Raw genomic sequence first — 17,656 nt, forward strand, 5'->3', positions numbered from 1 at the left:
AAGGATCGAGTACTACATGTGAAGCACGCACGAATGCACGGGGAAGAAGGCGGAGCAGAGACAGGAGGCCGGTGGTCAGTGTGCGGCTCCAGCCTCCAGGTCCTTCGTTCTCTGTGTGTCTGTCTGTTGTGCGTGTCCTCATGCATGCCGCGCGGGCGTCAACCTGTTCGAACAAATACCAAGTGATTGCACGGTGTAGGAATGCACCACCCCCTCCCCCACTTGTCCAATTCAAGTGCCTGACGCCTGATGGTGCACGCCGTTCACTTTTTCTTTAACACTAATTGGAGCTTGGTATGGGTGAGCGTGAATGTCAAACGTCAACTTCCATATTCCTTCGTTCTAGATCATGTCAACGCTCTGTACATGACTGCATCATCTACAGTTCTTTCTCAACTAATTTTTTCAGATCTCGTCCGTCCACTTATCACGGTGCTACATAGCAAGCCGTCACCATCTCACTACACCAGCCTTGCGATTGGGGGCTGGGATCAGATCACGGCTATCACATGATTGTACCGCCGTGCTATCATTGTTGTACTCCTAATCTTTGTACGTTGGTTACTGTTTCACTTTCCAGTCTAGAGACTCTTAACGCAATGGTTATCTAGGACCCTTATTTAAGTTTAACTAATCTTAGTTATTTATTATTTGTATTTTATATGGACCTTTTTATTTTATTTTATTTTATTTATATTTTCTTCCAAATTCATATAGAATACTACCAATTTTCTATGCAAGGGTCACCAACCGCTATAGTTCTTTAGCCTTAGCCCTCGTGGTTCTTTAGTCCGAACTAAAATTCCTATCATATCGAATGTTTAGATACTAATTAGGAGTATTAAACATAGACTAATTACAAAATCAATTGCACAGATGGAGGCTAATTTGCGAGACGAATCTATTAAACCTAATTAGTCCATGCTTTGACAATGTGATGCTACAGTAAACATGTGCTAATGATGAATTAATTAGGCTTAATAGATTCATCTTGTGAATTAGCCTCCATCTGTGTAATTAGTTTTATAATTAGCTCATGTTTAATTCTCCTAATTAGCCTTCGAATATTCGATGTGATAGGAATTTTAGTTCGGACTAAAGAAACCAAACGGGACCTTCCTCCAGATTCTCCTTGATCCAAGTACAGCTGTAAGTGGGTAGACAAATACACAAGGGTCGCCAGTTACACCACTCTAGTTCTTTTGGGCCTATAAATCCAAGGGGACAAGTCTTTCCTGGAAAAAAAATTCCAAGGGGACAAGAGAACTAGTAAAGATGTGTTTTTTTGCATGGACCCCTAGAATTTTGAAACTTGCATCCCTATAAATTTCCATTGCCAACCAACAGCATACCATCCTTTGTGCCATTGGAGTGCCATCTGACATCAGACAACCATGGCTAATTGAACCCTAAAACTTTTCGAACACTGAGGCGGAATGGAGGACCCCACAAATTTGTTGAAGGTGAGGATTCCAACTGATCCCCAAAAGGAGAATGATGTAGCATACCGGTCCTACACATTCCAAGTGCTTGCACCAGCATTATTCATCAAAATACTTTTAGGCAATGTCACAATCATCTGACCTTGAAAAACGACAGAGGTGCTGCGAAAAATATTGATTTGTTGCAACCTGTTAGGAGACGTGCAAAATGTATTATTCTCTCTATGCATCTAGAAAAATCAAAACGAGAAAGAGTATATACGTCCTTAAACCGAAAGGGCCGGGATTACATTATGCACCTCAGAATAATATGTTAACACAGGATTATCTACAAGACCAAACAAAAATCTTTACAGGAGAGACCCCTCCTCCTCTAATTGTTAACATCACAATTCACACCAGTACGTCACAGAACAACCTGCAGGACAGCGCGAAGAACCAAGAGGAGCGGCAGAGCGGCCGCCACCGGGGCGCGCCGCCGTCTCCCCGCGGCCGACGGCTCGATCTGTATGGTGAAGTTGCAGGCATCCGTGGACGGGTTCTGCGCCGTCGTCACGGCGAGCCCCTGGAAGTCGCAGCTGCCCTCCGCCTGGTTCTGCACCTGGAAGTACATGTTGAACGCGTACGACGCGTTGCCGGCGGCGTCCAAGCCGTTGCACGACGAGCCGTAGCCGAGCGCGGTGCAGTCGGAGAGGCTGCACGCGTAGGCGACGCCATCGCTGATCCTGCTCGTGTCCGGCGCGTTGGGGTTCGCCACGCACCACTGCCGAGGCAGGTATCGGACCCCGCGCGCCGCCACGAGCGCCGCCGGCGCCGCGTTCCCGCCCTGCCCGCCGGACAGGTCCATCGGGTACTTGGGCTGGCCGTCGTACCGCACGATGCCCCAGTGGCGCTCGAAGTTTCCCGGGGCCACGCTCTTGGCGTCCTCGTCGATGAGGCTGAACAGGTACACCTCGATGTACTGGCTCGGCCGCAGCGGCGTGCCGGCGTTCGCCGCCAGCTTCCGCAGCAGGCCCGCGTAGAACTTCTGCGCGTACGCGGCGGTGGCGTGCGTGTCGCCGTCGGTCGGCCAGCCGACCTCGCCGACGACGACGGGGAGACCGCCGGCTCCCGCCGCGGCTAGCGCGGACACGAGCGTGTCGAAGTTGGCGTCGAACACGTTGGTGTACGTGATGCCGCTGCCGGCGTCCACGACGGGGCTGCTCGTGCCGTCGAAGAAGGCGTAGTCGAGCGGGAAGCCGTCGCTGCCGTAGAGGCTCAGGAACGGGTAGATGTTGACGGTGAAGGGTGCGCCGCTCTGGTTGAGGAACTGCACGATCTCCGTCATGAGGTCGGCGATGTCCGACCGGAACCGGCCGGCGGACGGGACGGGGTTGCTCACCGGGGAGTTGTACACGTCGGCGTTCAGCGGGACGGTGGCCTTTATGCTCTCGCCGAGGCCGGCGTCGTCGAGCGCGCGCTGGATGTTCTGCAGGGCGGGCAACGTCACGTTCAGGAACGTGCCGTTGAAAGCCGACAGGAAGGGCTCATTCCCAACGGCTACGTATCTGCAGGCAAATTTTGACCGCATTATTTATCTCTCCAAATCCAAAAACATCTAGCTGAGTAATTTTACAACTTGGCCAGACAGTGAGAATGCTAGTGTGGCATGCAGTAACTGAAATCAAAATAATCGGCATCGACTAATCTATGTCATCTGCCATCAGGGTTTTTTTTTCAGACAAGCTACAGTGCCATGGGGTGTTGTAAAAGCTCCTTATCTGAAGATCTTCCAAGGGATGAACTTTACGTGCAAAACTAAAGCATCTATCTGAAAACTTTAAAGAGATCTCATGTCCTATAGCCTATAGGGTAGTGCATGTCCAGTAGGCGCCCAGTGGCCACTGCAATTAGATAAGTGTCCTACTTTAAGAGAACTAATCCCCAAGAATTTAGGGGGAATATTCTTGTGCTTTCAGAAGGGCATGTAACTTATCTTCAGACATCTCAGCCCCCACAAGGCCTAGCAGATAACACCCAAGGTTAGATCCTTCTTCAGACAGCAACTTGACAGTACAAATGCAATGGATATCCATAGCTTTATGTCGCAACTTGATGTCAGGTTAGACACTTTACTGATCATAAAGGACTCCTCCGAATCAGCTGACAGAAAAGGCTTCTAAAGATTTCTGTCATACATGCTTGAACTCTGTAGTAAAGAAGTGGCCAAATATGCTGATGAAGAAGCATCAACGGTGCTGATACTAACCTCCTAGAACCAGCATACAAAGTATCCTTTCATGCAGTCTGAACTGCACCCAAGAATGTCTACGTGTCATAATCAAACTTAAAAAAAATCTCATTATGTTCATTAGAAAAGATAAGCATCCCCATCCATTTCAGTGAACTTAAGGGCCTCCTTTTTTTGGCTATTGTACGATTATGGAAATCAGTTTATTCAACTGTACCTTTACAGTTTCGGGTAACATTTTGTTGTGACCTGTGAGTGACCATTATAAGAACATGACCTTTCTTTTTTGCAGGGAAACTATAATGTTTTGACTTGAAAAAAAAAAAGATAAACGCTTTACAAAAGCACGGCAGCCGCAGCCTACAATCATAGCACGACACCTGAAGCATCAACTGCATAGCTGAAAAGGATTGCACCAAGACCAGTTGGCCATGGCCATCTAACCAAAGAACCAGAGAGCGAGTAGGATCATGTCAAAGCTAATAAGAGAGGATGGAGCTCCGATCGAGCACCAGGACAGACTCACTTGATGGTCACGCCGCCGTCGAAGTTGTAGCGGCTGACGTTCTCGTGCACCCAGTCCCTGGCCGTGCCGTAGTCGGTCATCATGTCCAGCATGTTGTTGGGGATGCCCACCATCACCTCGATGCCGCTGCCGGCGAGCGCGTCCATCGGCCCGGGGTCGGCGTCGAACAGCTTCACCTTCCTGATGCCGTTGTCCTGCAGCATCCGCACCACGGTGCCCGACGGCAGCCTGTGCGTCGCCATCGTGCCCCAGTTCACCCCGAGCGCTCCCGCCGCCGGCAGCCCGGCGACCAACGCCACCACCAGAGCGGCCATGACGGCCAGCCAATGATAGCTCGCCGCCGCCATGGAAGACGACGCTAGCTAGCTGTCGCTATCAGCTGCGAACATGCACGAACGCGCGCGCAGGTGCGAATTGGTTCTCTTGGGTGGTAGGAGGAGGAAGAAGCCGACGCGAAACGGATGATGGAGAGATTGGAGGCGGTGGGCAACGGGGATTTGTTCTTCTAGTGGCCGGCTGGCTTGCTTTTGTTATTCGAGGGGGACAAGGACAGGGGATTTTGGATAGAACAGAGCAGAACGTGTGATGACGAAGAACCACATAGGTGTAAGGAGAAAGGCAGAGCTGCTCAGGGGGGGAAAAGCTTCCAACTTTTACAATCCAAGAACTACTTGTACTGCAGCTTCGCTTTCGTAAACATCCCACATTAAGATTGTAGGAGTACATGAGGATGCAGTTGTCGATTTGTCACCAGGCCAACGCAGAGGAGAGGGACGAAGTGAACGAGAGATGAAGGGACATATCATAGGGATGGTTTCAACTGTTCTCGATAAATCTTCGTCAGGTAGTAGGAGAAAAGGAAGGAGGGACACGGTGAAGCCTCGGGTCAAAATGTGTCGCAACCGGGTTCAGGCTCACAGGCTGGTGGATTCAGATTTTTCTTGGCGTAAAGGCGGAGGATTTTTTTCTTCTTCTTCTGTTCTTGAGGTGATGTTAAGCTACGGGATAGGTTAAGTGGCTAATGCGAGTGATGGGTGGTGTGAATTGATAGCGAGGGCTCTTTGGAGCGTTATGTGCACAAAAGAGACGTTCACGATTCCTGCTCTTTCGTGAAGTCCCTGCGTGGGCTCCTTTCGACCAAAACTGGATTAGGAAAGCGCATGAAGTAGATGGGTTACTCATTGAATTTCTTCAGGAAAATAGATGACTGGGAGAGTGGACTGAAATGTTGTTGTTTAACCATGTTGCCATTGTTTTTATAGAGGAGGTTAAATCGGCCAACGCAGTCGTGCTTAGCACGTGGACGACAGTCGACAGAGGTGAATTTGGGAAGCACGTTGAACTTGAGAGATCAATCGGCCAAGAACAGGACGATCACACCTCCTAAATCATGCACAAAATTAAAATTCATCGTGACGACCTATTAGACTAGTAGCAGTGCCTAATCATTGAACGTTAATTAAATTAGGTGAATCCAAGCCCTCAAATTAAATGAACCTTTTTGTCGTTATATTTTCGATTTTTTAACACTCAGATGGGTCGGTCTTTCGCTTCAGCTTGGGCGGCTCGATCCTGACCATCCATGGAATCGTTCCAGAACAGCTGACGGAAGATGGAACGAATTCCTTGCTGGGGTGTTTCCATTTCATCAGAGACGCAGACAAGAGAGAAAACGTCATGAACTAAAGCCTCTTTCCCCATGGCGCATGCACATAGGTTAGCAGCACTAATGAAAGCTTCTTTCATACTACATGTCGCTGTAACCAAACCTGCCCAGTGTGCTCGTCGGAGAAGAACCGATCGAGCAACTTTCTTTCCCCCGCGCGGTTCGTCAGACGATGCGGTATATGATATGCGGAATGGAAGAAGCGAACAAAGCGCCAAAGCAGGGTCGATCACGACGCAAGGGAATCACATGAAAAGGGAAGCCAGCCGCGGCATCTGCCGTTTTTTTTTCCTTCTTCCTTCTTTCGCGCGCGACAGGGACGACGACGAGAGATGGAGCAGATCACGAACGGCGGCTCGCGCCTCGGTTCGTCTCCGACGGCCACCCGGCCGTAATAAGCGAGCTCCTCCTCATTCCCGTGGGCTATGATACGGTTGCTTGCGATTGATCCCCCTGCTCAGGAGGCCCGGCAGGGCAGGTCGCGCCCCGTCGCTGTCGGCGGGAGACCCCGGCGGGGCTGCGGAGATCTAGAAGACGGCGACGTCTCGTTGGCTCGTTGCTTCGTCAGAGAAGAAGCGGAAGCCTTTCCGTGGCCAGGCGCGCGTGCAGCAGCTCTCGACGCTTCTGGGGCGCCGTTCCGTTCCATCGGTGCGTACGTACAGAGATTGGTTGCATCAACGAGGCGATCTGGCAACCCGTTTTCGGCTCGGAAGGCAGTATTATACGATTCGATCGATGAGAAAGGAAATTCAGATACAACTACACAAACAGCTGCAGGCAGACATTATTGGCTCATTTCCTTTGTCTGACGGGGTATGATACTGTTGCACATCCCTCTATCTCTTTCATACACCATACTCAGGCCTACCATGCGACAATTTAACTTTTTTTTACTTGTAATTACTGAAAAAAGGGTATCTCAGGTACCAAAATCTGAAAACACCCTTGTATATTGGTCCATCCATCATCAGGTGATAATCTGGGCCTGTGTAAGACGATGTAGGCCGTGGCCCGTGTGGTGGTGGGTTGGTTAATCTTTATGCAAGCCCATTCTTTTCGGCTCATCCGGAGACCGGAGGAAATCCCTAGGAAACAATGGGCCTGGGTCTATGCCGTGTGTTTCAGAGTTTCTTTGAAATCTCCCTGGTGCCCAGCAGGTGCATGGACTCTGCCCTTGAGAAGAAGGAGAAGAAGGAAGAAGGAAGAAGAAGAAAGGGAGGGTATCAACAAATGGGGTATTACACACTAGCATACCCGATCAGGTAAGAAGCTAGCAATTTGTCACGGTCGCGAGAAAAAACTGTCACGTCTACACGCTGATTTGCTTTGCCATGCATGTCACGTACACGCTGGCCTGTGGCGGAACTAGGATTTCGCCAGAAGGGGCCAACCAAGCATCGAGCACGGCGTTGACTTCTTTTCGTTATGGTCGTGAACCATATCAATTCAACATTTTAGCTTATATTCAAAAGAACATGTCTACTAATTTTTTTTCAAGCCCTCGCTTTTGGTATCAAGTTAAAGATAAGATAATAATTTCCTTTTGTATTCTCATTTTCCAGGAGTACCAAGAATTTGGTTTTATTCATCCAGCTATACCCTAGGACACGAGGAGCAATGGCTTGTAGCTGGTTAATCACCTCAACAAAGATGTCGAAATGAATAAAACAACATGCCTATACAATATGTAACTTGAGAGGGGGGCATATGGCCCCGCCAGTGCTTTATGTGTTGGAACCATAAAGAAATCCAAAATTACTTTTTAATCTTTCCACAGGTTTGACGGGATCCGAACATCTTTTTCAAAGAAAAAGAAAAATCAAAATCGAAAATAATAGAACAGAGCATAAACCATAGAGCAGTAATGTGTCATTGCTGATCTACGGAGAATGGCAGGTACGAAATAATTTGACCCACGAATTGTATAAGCTATCCTACGAATGGTCCATTAGGTTTCTCTGCGAATATTGGTTAGAACCGCGTGGCATCCGACAGCAACAAGATGGTTTTGACAATAAAGATAAGAAGCCTATATGTGAATCCTTGGTTGCACGGAAGCTCAAGGGGCAGAAAGAGAGGATCGACCTCGTTGGAGGCCCCAACGGCAGGCTGGTTGAAGAGCAACGTTGATGGAGCATTCGAGTCTAGTTCTGGAGAGGGGGCATCGGACTTGTTATCAAAGATGAGGTAGAAGCAGTTAAATGGACATCTCGACGGTATGTGCGAAATGGAAGTGATGCAGTGGAGCTGGAGGCTTTAGCTTTATGCTAAGTTGCGAGCCGGTGCTATCGGAAGGTGATCCTCGAATCGTACTGCAGCTCTTTGGTGAACATGTTGCATAATGGAGAAGGCCTTAGATTGCAACTAAAGTTCATAGTTAGAAAAGTCGTCGAGGAAGGAATTAGTAAGATTGCAACTACTGGAGTGGAAGATTATCCGCATGAAAAAAAGACCTTAACGACGATGTGCATGAGCTCGCACAATTGGCAAGACAAATGAGGCATTCAACAGTTTGGCGTTTCACCGTCCTGTCGAGCATATTATCGCTCATGAATGTACTTTATTTTCCAAGAAATAAAGAAGCTCTCCTATCATAAAAAAGCATAAATCATAAAGTAAAGGCTTATTTAAACGTGAAAGGTTTTATCATAAAGCAAAGACTTGTTTAAACACGAATATGTAGCTAGGATGTGTATGATTGATGGATATCATGAGCTACTGATGTTGTTACGTGGCTACATGAATGAATGAAAGTTTTTATAGCTAACGTGGTCACTTGCTTTGTGATGGATGTGTGTACATAGATATTAGATTAATCTTTGTTTTGAATTTTTTTATATATCTCAACGACCCTGTTGAACTGTTGGTCGGTATAAACTCCTAAGAGCGTTGAACTGTTGGTTGGTATAAATACGTTGGTCATTATAAACTTATACCGACGCCACTTATAGCGTTATATAGGTATGGCCAACATAACTCTATACCGACCAATAATTAGTCGCTACAACGACATGTACCGACCACAATGTAGTTGGCTACGTGGGGCTGTGGTACAGTGGTTTAAACGCGAAAGGTTTTACCATTTGCTTCGGAAAGATTAACCGAATCTGGTGTCATGGCGCGGGGCATCGTCTACACTCTAGATCACGTTTCTCCGCTTAATTCAAAAAATGTCTCGATTCAGAACGAGGCAACGAGCATATATACGACGACCGGCCGTGTGTCCCCGCCGGCGCCGGTCCGGAGCACGTGCTGCCGTGGACTGTACCGAGACCGAGGAGTGGCTCTCGCGCGTGCTCTCAGCTCATGGCACAGTGCAGCAGGCAAAACGGTGACACGAATATGACGGGGCAGTCAGGTAGGGGCAGCTGACGCTGCCGTGGCGTGCATGCCGGTTGCTACGGGAATGAATGACCCGCCCCGTCCTCCAGCTTCGTCGCCGCAGCGCTCGCATTGATCCCGTACGCGCGCGACCCATCAAGCCGCGTCTATCCAACTTCACCTGCCGCTGCTGCCCATTCACGGATAAGCTGCAGGGGAGCTGCCGTATCGTATCGACCCATCGGTCCATCCCTCCATCATGATCCGGTGCCGCTGTGGTGATTACTGATAATGCCTGAACGCCGATCGAACGCGATGATGAATCGTTGGAGTGGGTGGATGGCTGGATGCTGCTGCGCTGGGGCCTGGGAGATTGGGAGTGGCCGAGTGGGGACGGCGAGCAGCGTAGGCGACGTGTCGCGTAGCAGGGCTGACGCCGGGAAGGATGCGGCGCCTGCCTGCATTCAGCGGGTCGGTGTCGACCATTTGCCGGCGCGGCGGCGCTCACCTGAGCTGAGCGTCTGAGCGCAGCACGGGCAGCAGAAAGTGCAGAATTGCCGCGCGGGAGAACATTTTGGTCGGGGGCCCCGCACGCGATCTGACAGAGAGATATTTGCAGGATGAACCTCAGCTCAAAACAGAAAATAAAAAAGATGCACCAGCCGGGAATCGAACCCGGGTCTGTACCGTGGCAGGGTACTATTCTACCACTAGACCACTGGTGCTTTGATGCTGTCAGAAATGAAAATAAATAAACAAACATTTCCTTTCCTTTCCTTCTCCTTGCCAATGCACAGCATGCAACATGCTTGTGCGGTGTGACCGTGTGGGTGACACGAGTAATGTGACACAGGACGAGGCTAGCGAGAGCATGACCTGATCACTTGACCAGTAAACCACCGTACCTGAGCTGCCATCTACACTCTGCAGTAGTACAATAGAAAGGGTTAGCACAGGAGGAACGGACAAAAAGGACGTACCCTCCGCACCCTTCTCTGGACCATTCATTGCGCCTGGCTTCAGTTGCCGCCATGGATGCGAAACAATGCCGACCCCCGCTTACCTAGTTGGTGATGTCACGGGCTCACCGGTCACCGCCAACTCGGCTAAAGCCCCGTGTTAGTCGAGGGATCGCAGTCGTGCTTCGCCTTTTGTGTTCCATCCGCCGCCGGCAGCCTCGCCGGCCGTGTAGGCAGAGAATGAAAGAAACACACCCACTCGATTCCCCCGGCCACCAATGGATTTGCCGAGCGCACGAATGAACCGCGTGACCCCGCCGGGCCCGTCGTCAACGACGCAACCAACGCACATGCTCACGGAGGAGTCAAGGGGGCGCCACGAAGACCGGAAACAAGGGTACGGACAAGAAGCATGCCGTGTGTGTTGGTCCTCGAACGAGGGCCATCGAAAAATTCAGAACCTCGGTGTTCCCGTCGTCCCTTCGTTCTCCACCGATCGAGCTGATGTAACAAAGTCATGGCACCAACGCTACGGGACCTGAACTACGGTAGCATCTTAAAGAGGACACACCGGCATTCATATGATTCTTGTCTTGTTGCCTCCTCGTCCTGTGATCCTGTCCTTCCCGTCTACACTTCTGCAGTGTCTGACATGGGCTAGTGCAGAAGGCGGCGAAGCCCCGTTCCTGGCACCACTCCTCGCAGATTTCGCGAGCGCACGGGCGGTGACAGTCACACAGACCTGACCGTCGACAGCGATCACGGCTGGCTGGGCTCAGGGCCTGGTGCTCCTGTCGCAGATTTCGCGAGCGATCAAAAGTTTTGGCGTGTGACAGGTGAGGGCAACGGTTGGTCGACAGTTGAGACATCAGCAGCGGGGGTACTGAAGAGACGCGGCAGCAGTGCTGCCTAGTGCCCACAGCTAGGCAGTCCTAGTACCACTCTAGCATAAAGCCCTGGTGCCGGAAGCAACAGCAACAGCAGCTGCTGCTCCAAGCAACGCACCCGGTGATACCACGCTCAGTCGATCCGCCAAGCTAACCCACAAACGCGCGGAAGAAAAGAATATCTCAAGTGTGATCACCACTTTGTCGATTAAAAAAATAGCATGACGAGAAAAGGGAGTGCAGAACACTTTGTTGATAAGATATATAGTATGACAATTGATCAGTTAAAGAGAGAGGAGAAAAGGATTGGAAAAGCAATGTACTCCCCTTGTTGACGCTGGCGAGCCCGAGGTCTCCCCTCTCCAGTTTGCGCGTGAAGACCCGTGGATCGAACCCAAGTTACATGCCGGCCTTTATCAAAAAAAAAAATGTTGCATGCCGTCAGTAAGCGCGTTGCAGGCGAGAGTAAACTTGCAAAGGCGATAATTCCAGACATTAGTCAATGAGGACAGTTACAGGCAGCGCAATTCATCAGTTCAGATGTAGTAAACCCTCGGTCGCTTGCTCCGTCACCTGTCGCTGCGATAACCTGGTCCTGTGGTGGTCGAGGAGGAGAAGTTGTGGACGACGACGACGACGCCACGAGACTAGGAGCACGCCCCGCGACTTGACAGGTTTTAATGGCGGGAAGTATAGAAAACAAGAGAGAGGCGGGGTGCGTTACTAACGACTGACGCTAACAGGCTAAGGATTAGGTTTAGTTCATTCATTCATCGCAGGCGAAGCAACAAGCGCCGCAGACAGACAGATCCCGTCTTGCATCCTGGTTCGTCAGCAAGCCCACTCGGGGTAGTGGGGGAGATCCCAGCCGGCCCCGCGCTTCTTCATTTTCCTTCGCACGACAGCGACGCCAAACGCCCCCGAGGAAAAACGCCCCCGAGGAAAGGACACGGCGTTCCGTTCGGACCTGGATCAGGTGCAGTTATAACTGCTACTGCAACTTAAGCAGTACCACCTGATCCAACCATCCAACAAGGATTGAACGCCTGTGATCAAACCAAGAAGCACCCCTCCTGCTTCCAAGTGAGTTAAGCTACTGAGCAATTTGAAAAGATAGTGCGAATACCACAGGAGAAAACGTTTTAGCAATAATCATTATTCTGCTTATTTTTTTTTCCAAATTCAGATGTTGATGTTGTCTAAACTGGGATGTTTCTTATTCTTGTAACACAAACCAGACGCCATGCCCCCCGAGCTAGCCGCCCGTTCCCTGCCGCCGCCGCCGCCGCCGCATCGCCCCCACCGTCGGCCACCACCTCCCCACACTCGCGGGCCCTCCCCCACATCTCCCGCCCGTCACCCTCTCCCTTCCCCCCAACCAGTTCCCACCCCCTCACCTGGGAAAGCTTCTTCAGCTTCTCCTCCCCACCGAAGACCCGCCCAAGAATCCAGCCCAGCTCACCAGATCTGCGACCCCTACCACCGGATCCGGCGACCCCTGCTGCGGATCTATCTGCGCCGCCCTCCACTCGGCCGCCCACGCAAATCCAGGCAGGAGTTATGTCGACGCCGTCCGCCGGGGCTCCTGTGAGGCGCCCCCCCCCGGTGACATCACCCAAGCTCCCAGTACAACGACTTTACTCCAATGCCGCTGCCCACCCGCGTCGCATTTACGCCGCGGAGGAGCCAAGGCCACGCCGCAGCGACCTCCGTCAGCGCCTACCATCCCCTCCGCCCGTCCTCTCGCCGAACGAGGGATGGATTACAGCTACGAAGCGCAGGCGCCGCCCATCTCCCCGCACGCCGCCCGGCGCAGTTCGACGCGACAGGGAGCATGTCCGGCCGAACGGCGGACATTCAAGACGCGCCTCTTACCGCAGCTCTGCTCTCCTTCCAGCGAGTTACTGCGGGGCGCTGCTTCATATGTCTGGCTCAAGATCACCGGGCGGCCGAGTGCAGAGATCCGGTTCGATGCTTTAGGTGCCGCCGCTCGGGACACCGGCAGAAGCTCTGCCGCGAGCCGCGTCTTCCACCTCCACCTCCACCCCAACGACCACATCACCAAGCACAACCGTCTGCTGCAGCCGCTCCCCGACCACAACGCCACCCCCACAGCCGCAAGCCGCCACCTCCTGCCACCGCCTCCTCGCGACACCCCACATCCACCCCAACTCCCCTGCCGCCACCACCACCACCGCCACCTGCGTCGTCACCTCGCCCGATGGCCATCGGCGACCCCAACACCCGGCCAGATGAGGAAACCATCATCGTGCCCAACTCCTTCGACCTGGAGCGCGACGCCAGGGAGTGGGAAGGCACGGCCCTAGTCCCCTGGGCCATCCACATGCCGCGCGGGACTGGAGCCAGGGACATCGAAGACCTGCTCCGGGAACAGCTGCGGCTCCAGCAGGGCGACGTCATCGTTGCCGTCCACCAACCAGAGCCATTCCTCATCCGCTTCACCACAGCCGACCAGTGCGCAACAGCTCGCAACGTTGGGCGCTTCCGGGGACACGGCATCGACATCTGCCTTCGGCCATGGCGCAGTCTAAGCCACGCGCTTGGACTGCGCATCTTCTACCGTGTAAGACTCTACCTCGACGGCATCCCCATTCATGCCTGCACGCCGGACATCGTCGAGAGGATCATAGGTACGCACTGCGCCCTCCAATACATCAACACTGACCTTGTCCAGCAGACCGACACCAGGCACGTCGATCTTTGGGCTTGGACGGCAAATCCAAGTGCCATCCCCAAGCGGGTCTGGTTGTTGTTCACCCACCGGCCGGCTGACAGGTCCTCCACGGTGACCATCACGTCGTCGCAGCCGGACCGCTGGCAACAGGGCGTCCGGTATGAGGTTTTCCTGCACCTAGGTGTGCTGGAAGACTACACGGCGGCGGCTCGCGACCTCGACGGCGCCATCAACAACCCAGCCGCCTTCACCCCCGTACGTCGGGGCTATGCGTGGCGCTACGGCCTCCCGGATGGGGCCCCCTCCGACGCGCGCTCGAAGTTCCCCGCCAGGCTGCCGCGCCCGCCGCGTGACACGGAACCGCAGGCCGACGACGACCGCGACCGTCGCCGTGGCAACGGGGGCCACGGGCGCCAGGACCAGGACAAGAGTTTCGGCCGCAACGACATCTCCCGCCGCAACGACCGCAACAACAAGAGGGGCGGCACCAGCTCCTGCCGCGACTCCTTCTTCTGGCCGCGTCGGCCGGAGGACGACGACAACGACGACACCGGCTACGACCACCCGGGAAGGGGACGCGACCGAAGCAGCAAGCCCCACGACAACCGTGGGCGGGATGTCGTGCGCCGCGACCACACGAGGTCCCCGCGAAGGTGGGAGGCTGAGTTCAGGGGAGGACAGTGCCGGGCCACTGCCGCCTCACCCCTTGCCGACTCCCCGCCGACCAAAGCGCCAAACAAGTCAAGCTTTGCTGCCTTCGCCCCTGCACTTCCACGCTTCGACGACCTCAGAGCCATGGTGCGTGCACAGGTCGAAGCCCTCTTCAACGCTCAAGCCATGGCGATTCAGCACACCTTCCAGGCCATGGCCGGTTCACAGGTGCGTTCAACCACTTTGCTAAGCCCAGATTCCCCTGTGCAGTCTCTGTCCAGTAAGGACCTCGGAACTTGCGGCGTCGACGAGTATTTCTCCCGGTCATGCTCACTGCTGGACGACCTTGATGCTCCGCCGCGCCCGGTGGGGAATCAAGCCTGGTCCGACAACCCGGCGCACTTGGTGCCTCTGCACCGGGTCTTCAGCAGGCTAGGCTCGGCACTCCAAGAGCGACCCTCGCTACGGGAGAGCGAGCTCGCCCTGAACCAGATGCAGCTTCCCGGCGACTCTACCCTGGCTTCTGACGGCCACCGCGCCGCCGCGTCGACATCTCCACCGACCGCCGCATTTGTTCCAACAGAGAAGCTAGGCAGGAGGCCGGCTTCACCGGCGACGACGGCCTCGTGGGCCACCTGCCTGGCTTCACGGGCCGTCTGCCGAGCCTTGGGGCCTGCTCCTGACGCGGCCACTAGGGGCGCTCACATGGGGGCCCCGGGGAGGATGGCTTCATGGGCCGTCTCCCCAAGGCCTGCTCATGTCTGGCTCCCTAGCGGGGCTCCCGTCGGGCCGATGCCCTCGCCAGGGCCGGTACAGGCCACGCCAGACCTCCCCCCTGGGCTGGCTGCGCCAGTGGGGAGTCCGCGGGCCGCCTGCACACCGGCACTCTCGGATGAGCCAGATGCTGGGCCAAATGCTGACACCATGGGCCGCCACACCGAGCACAACACTCACTTTCCTGTTTCCACAACAAATGACTTGCAGGTACCTACAGTTGGCGCCATGGAGGCCCAGGCGGCTAACCACGCCAATGTTGAGGACACCCACGCTGCGGCTAAGGGTGGGTCCGTCGATGACCTCTTCGCTGCTCCGGCCTCGCCGATCCTACACCAGCCCCCGCTACGTCGTCAACGCACGCGCCGAAGCTTTGACATGTCCGCGGTCCGAAGGAGTGCCAGACTCGCTCTGAAGCCGTCGGTTCCAGCTCTGCAGCGCGCCCAACACAACCTATGGCGCAAACTAGGGGTCTCCAACGATGAACTACGTCCAATAGAGGACATCTTGCAGGAATACATCAACTCTCACCAGTGGCCGCTCCCAGATCATGTCATCGCAGCGATGACAGCCCTGTTTGACCTGGATGATGAAGGAGCAGAACAGGTCAATGAAGCCCTTCTCCAGCACGCAGGACAGGTGGTCCAGGACATCCAGAACGAGCTCGCCATCCGTCAGGAATGAGTCATCAGGACTCCACCTGTTGTTGGAGACCTGTCATCTCCATGTATCAGTACTTCCTACCGTACGTTTTTACTTTTAACACTCCGAGCCCTGCTGGCTGCGACCTTCGGGCTAGGAGCTGCACTAGACTTCACGACTCGACCTTCTGGTCTTACCGTGCGCGACTTCGCCCTGCTGGCTTCGACCTTCGGGCATTGCATCTGCACGGTCAGCGACCCTACTGCACTTCCGTTGCCAACTCTTACTTCACCAAGACTCGTCATCTTAGGTGTGCCAACGTGATCACATACTCCCCGGCCTGGCATACCTTCACACACAAGCACTACGGACAGTGCGTTACTGTCCCCTGCGCGATTAATCTCCCAAATGCACACAACTAGCTTCGACACCATCAGTTGGAATGTCCATGGCCTCAATGCCCCTGCGAGATGCATGATTGTTCATGAAACATTAAAAGATAGGCCATGTCAGATTGCGTGCCTTCAGGAAACCAAGCTAAGCCAGATCAACACATCTCTGGCCACCTTCTTAGGGGGCTATCGCCTATCCAACTTCGCTTACAAACCGGCGCAAGGCACTAAGGGAGGAATTCTACTCCTTTGGGATACCAATTTTGTCGATCTGACGGACATCCAAATTGGGAACTACTCGATTTCGGCAACAGTATCACCGAAAAATTGCGACACCGTTTTCCGCCTAACGACAGTCTACGGCCCTTCCAGAACGAATCTAAAACCGGCTTTCATGCAACATATGCGCAATATGAAGCCCGACAACGATACCAAATGGCTTATTCTTGGTGATTTCAACCTCATATATAAGGCACAAGACAAAAACAACAGACGTTTGAACCTCAACCTAATGCGCCGATTCCGTAACACCCTAGCTTTCTGTGGTCTCAAGGAAATCCATCTGCAAAACCGTAAATACACGTGGAGCAATGAACGACGCCAGCCTACGCTTTCACGCCTGGACCGATTCTTCTGCAATGAAGCTTGGGATCTCGCCTTCGATGACCACACCCTACACACCTTATCCTCCTCCCACTCCGACCACTGCCCTCTGTTGCTAGCACGATTGTCCGGCCCACGCAAGCCGCAGCTCTTTAAATTTGAGAACTTTTGGACAAAACTGCCCCACTTTCGGGACGTCGTCAAACGAACATGGTGTCTCCCAACACACCATACCGAGCCGTTCCACCGCCTAGGGCACAAATTACACCTTACGGCACGGGCACTCCGGAAATGGAGTAACACCATAATTTCGGACGCTAGACTAAAGCTGCAGATGGCACAGGTGGTGATTCTCCACCTCGATTTAGCACAAGACGTCAGACCTCTTTCGGAGGCGGAATCTGCTCTATGAGCTAAGCTCAAAAAACGTGTCCTAGGGTGGGCAGTGCTGGAGCGTGCTAGAAGACGACAGTCATCGCGCGTAAAAAACCTCCGTGAGGGCGATGCCAACACACGCTACTTCCACCTTAAGGCCAACGGGCGATGAAGAAAAAATTTTATCCAAAGACTGCGATCTGATTCTGGCTGGGCACTCACGCATCAAGACAAACAAGACGTCATTCAAGACCACTTCAGCAATTTCATGGCGACACCACAGCAACGTACACGGGATCTACGGTGGGAAAATTTACATCACCCCCAGGAGGACCTTTCGGACCTCGACCGGCCGTTTGACGAAATGGAGATCTTCCACGCCATCAAACAACTTCCGCATGATCGGGCCCCTGGCCCTGACGGCTTCACCGGACTTTTCTTCAAGACATGCTGGAACATCATCAAAGGAGACATAATGACAGCGATCGATGCC

General features: G+C 53.3%; 1 protein-coding gene and 1 non-coding gene across 2 annotated transcripts; both read right to left on the bottom strand.

Annotated features, from left to right (window-relative positions):
- Positions 1-1,673: 1,673 nt before the first annotated feature.
- On the bottom strand, positions 1,674-5,173 carry LOC117839723 (glucan endo-1,3-beta-glucosidase 8). Its single transcript, XM_034720129.2, has 2 exons — positions 4,199-5,173; positions 1,674-2,989 (listed from the first exon to the last, which is right to left on the bottom strand). Exons 1-2 carry the CDS (start codon positions 4,543-4,545, stop codon positions 1,849-1,851), a joined length of 1,488 nt encoding a protein of 495 aa, XP_034576020.1. The 5' UTR covers positions 4,546-5,173; the 3' UTR covers positions 1,674-1,848.
- Positions 5,174-9,839: 4,666 nt separating this feature from the next.
- TRNAG-GCC (transfer RNA glycine (anticodon GCC)) lies at positions 9,840-9,910 on the bottom strand. The gene has a single exon. It is a non-coding gene; the product is annotated as a tRNA-Gly (tRNA).
- Between the last annotated feature and the right edge of the window lie 7,746 nt (positions 9,911-17,656).

The sequence above is a fragment of the Setaria viridis genome, chromosome 9 (genome assembly GCF_005286985.2).
Source record: "Setaria viridis chromosome 9, Setaria_viridis_v4.0, whole genome shotgun sequence".
Taxonomy (NCBI): Eukaryota; Viridiplantae; Streptophyta; class Magnoliopsida; order Poales; family Poaceae; genus Setaria; species Setaria viridis.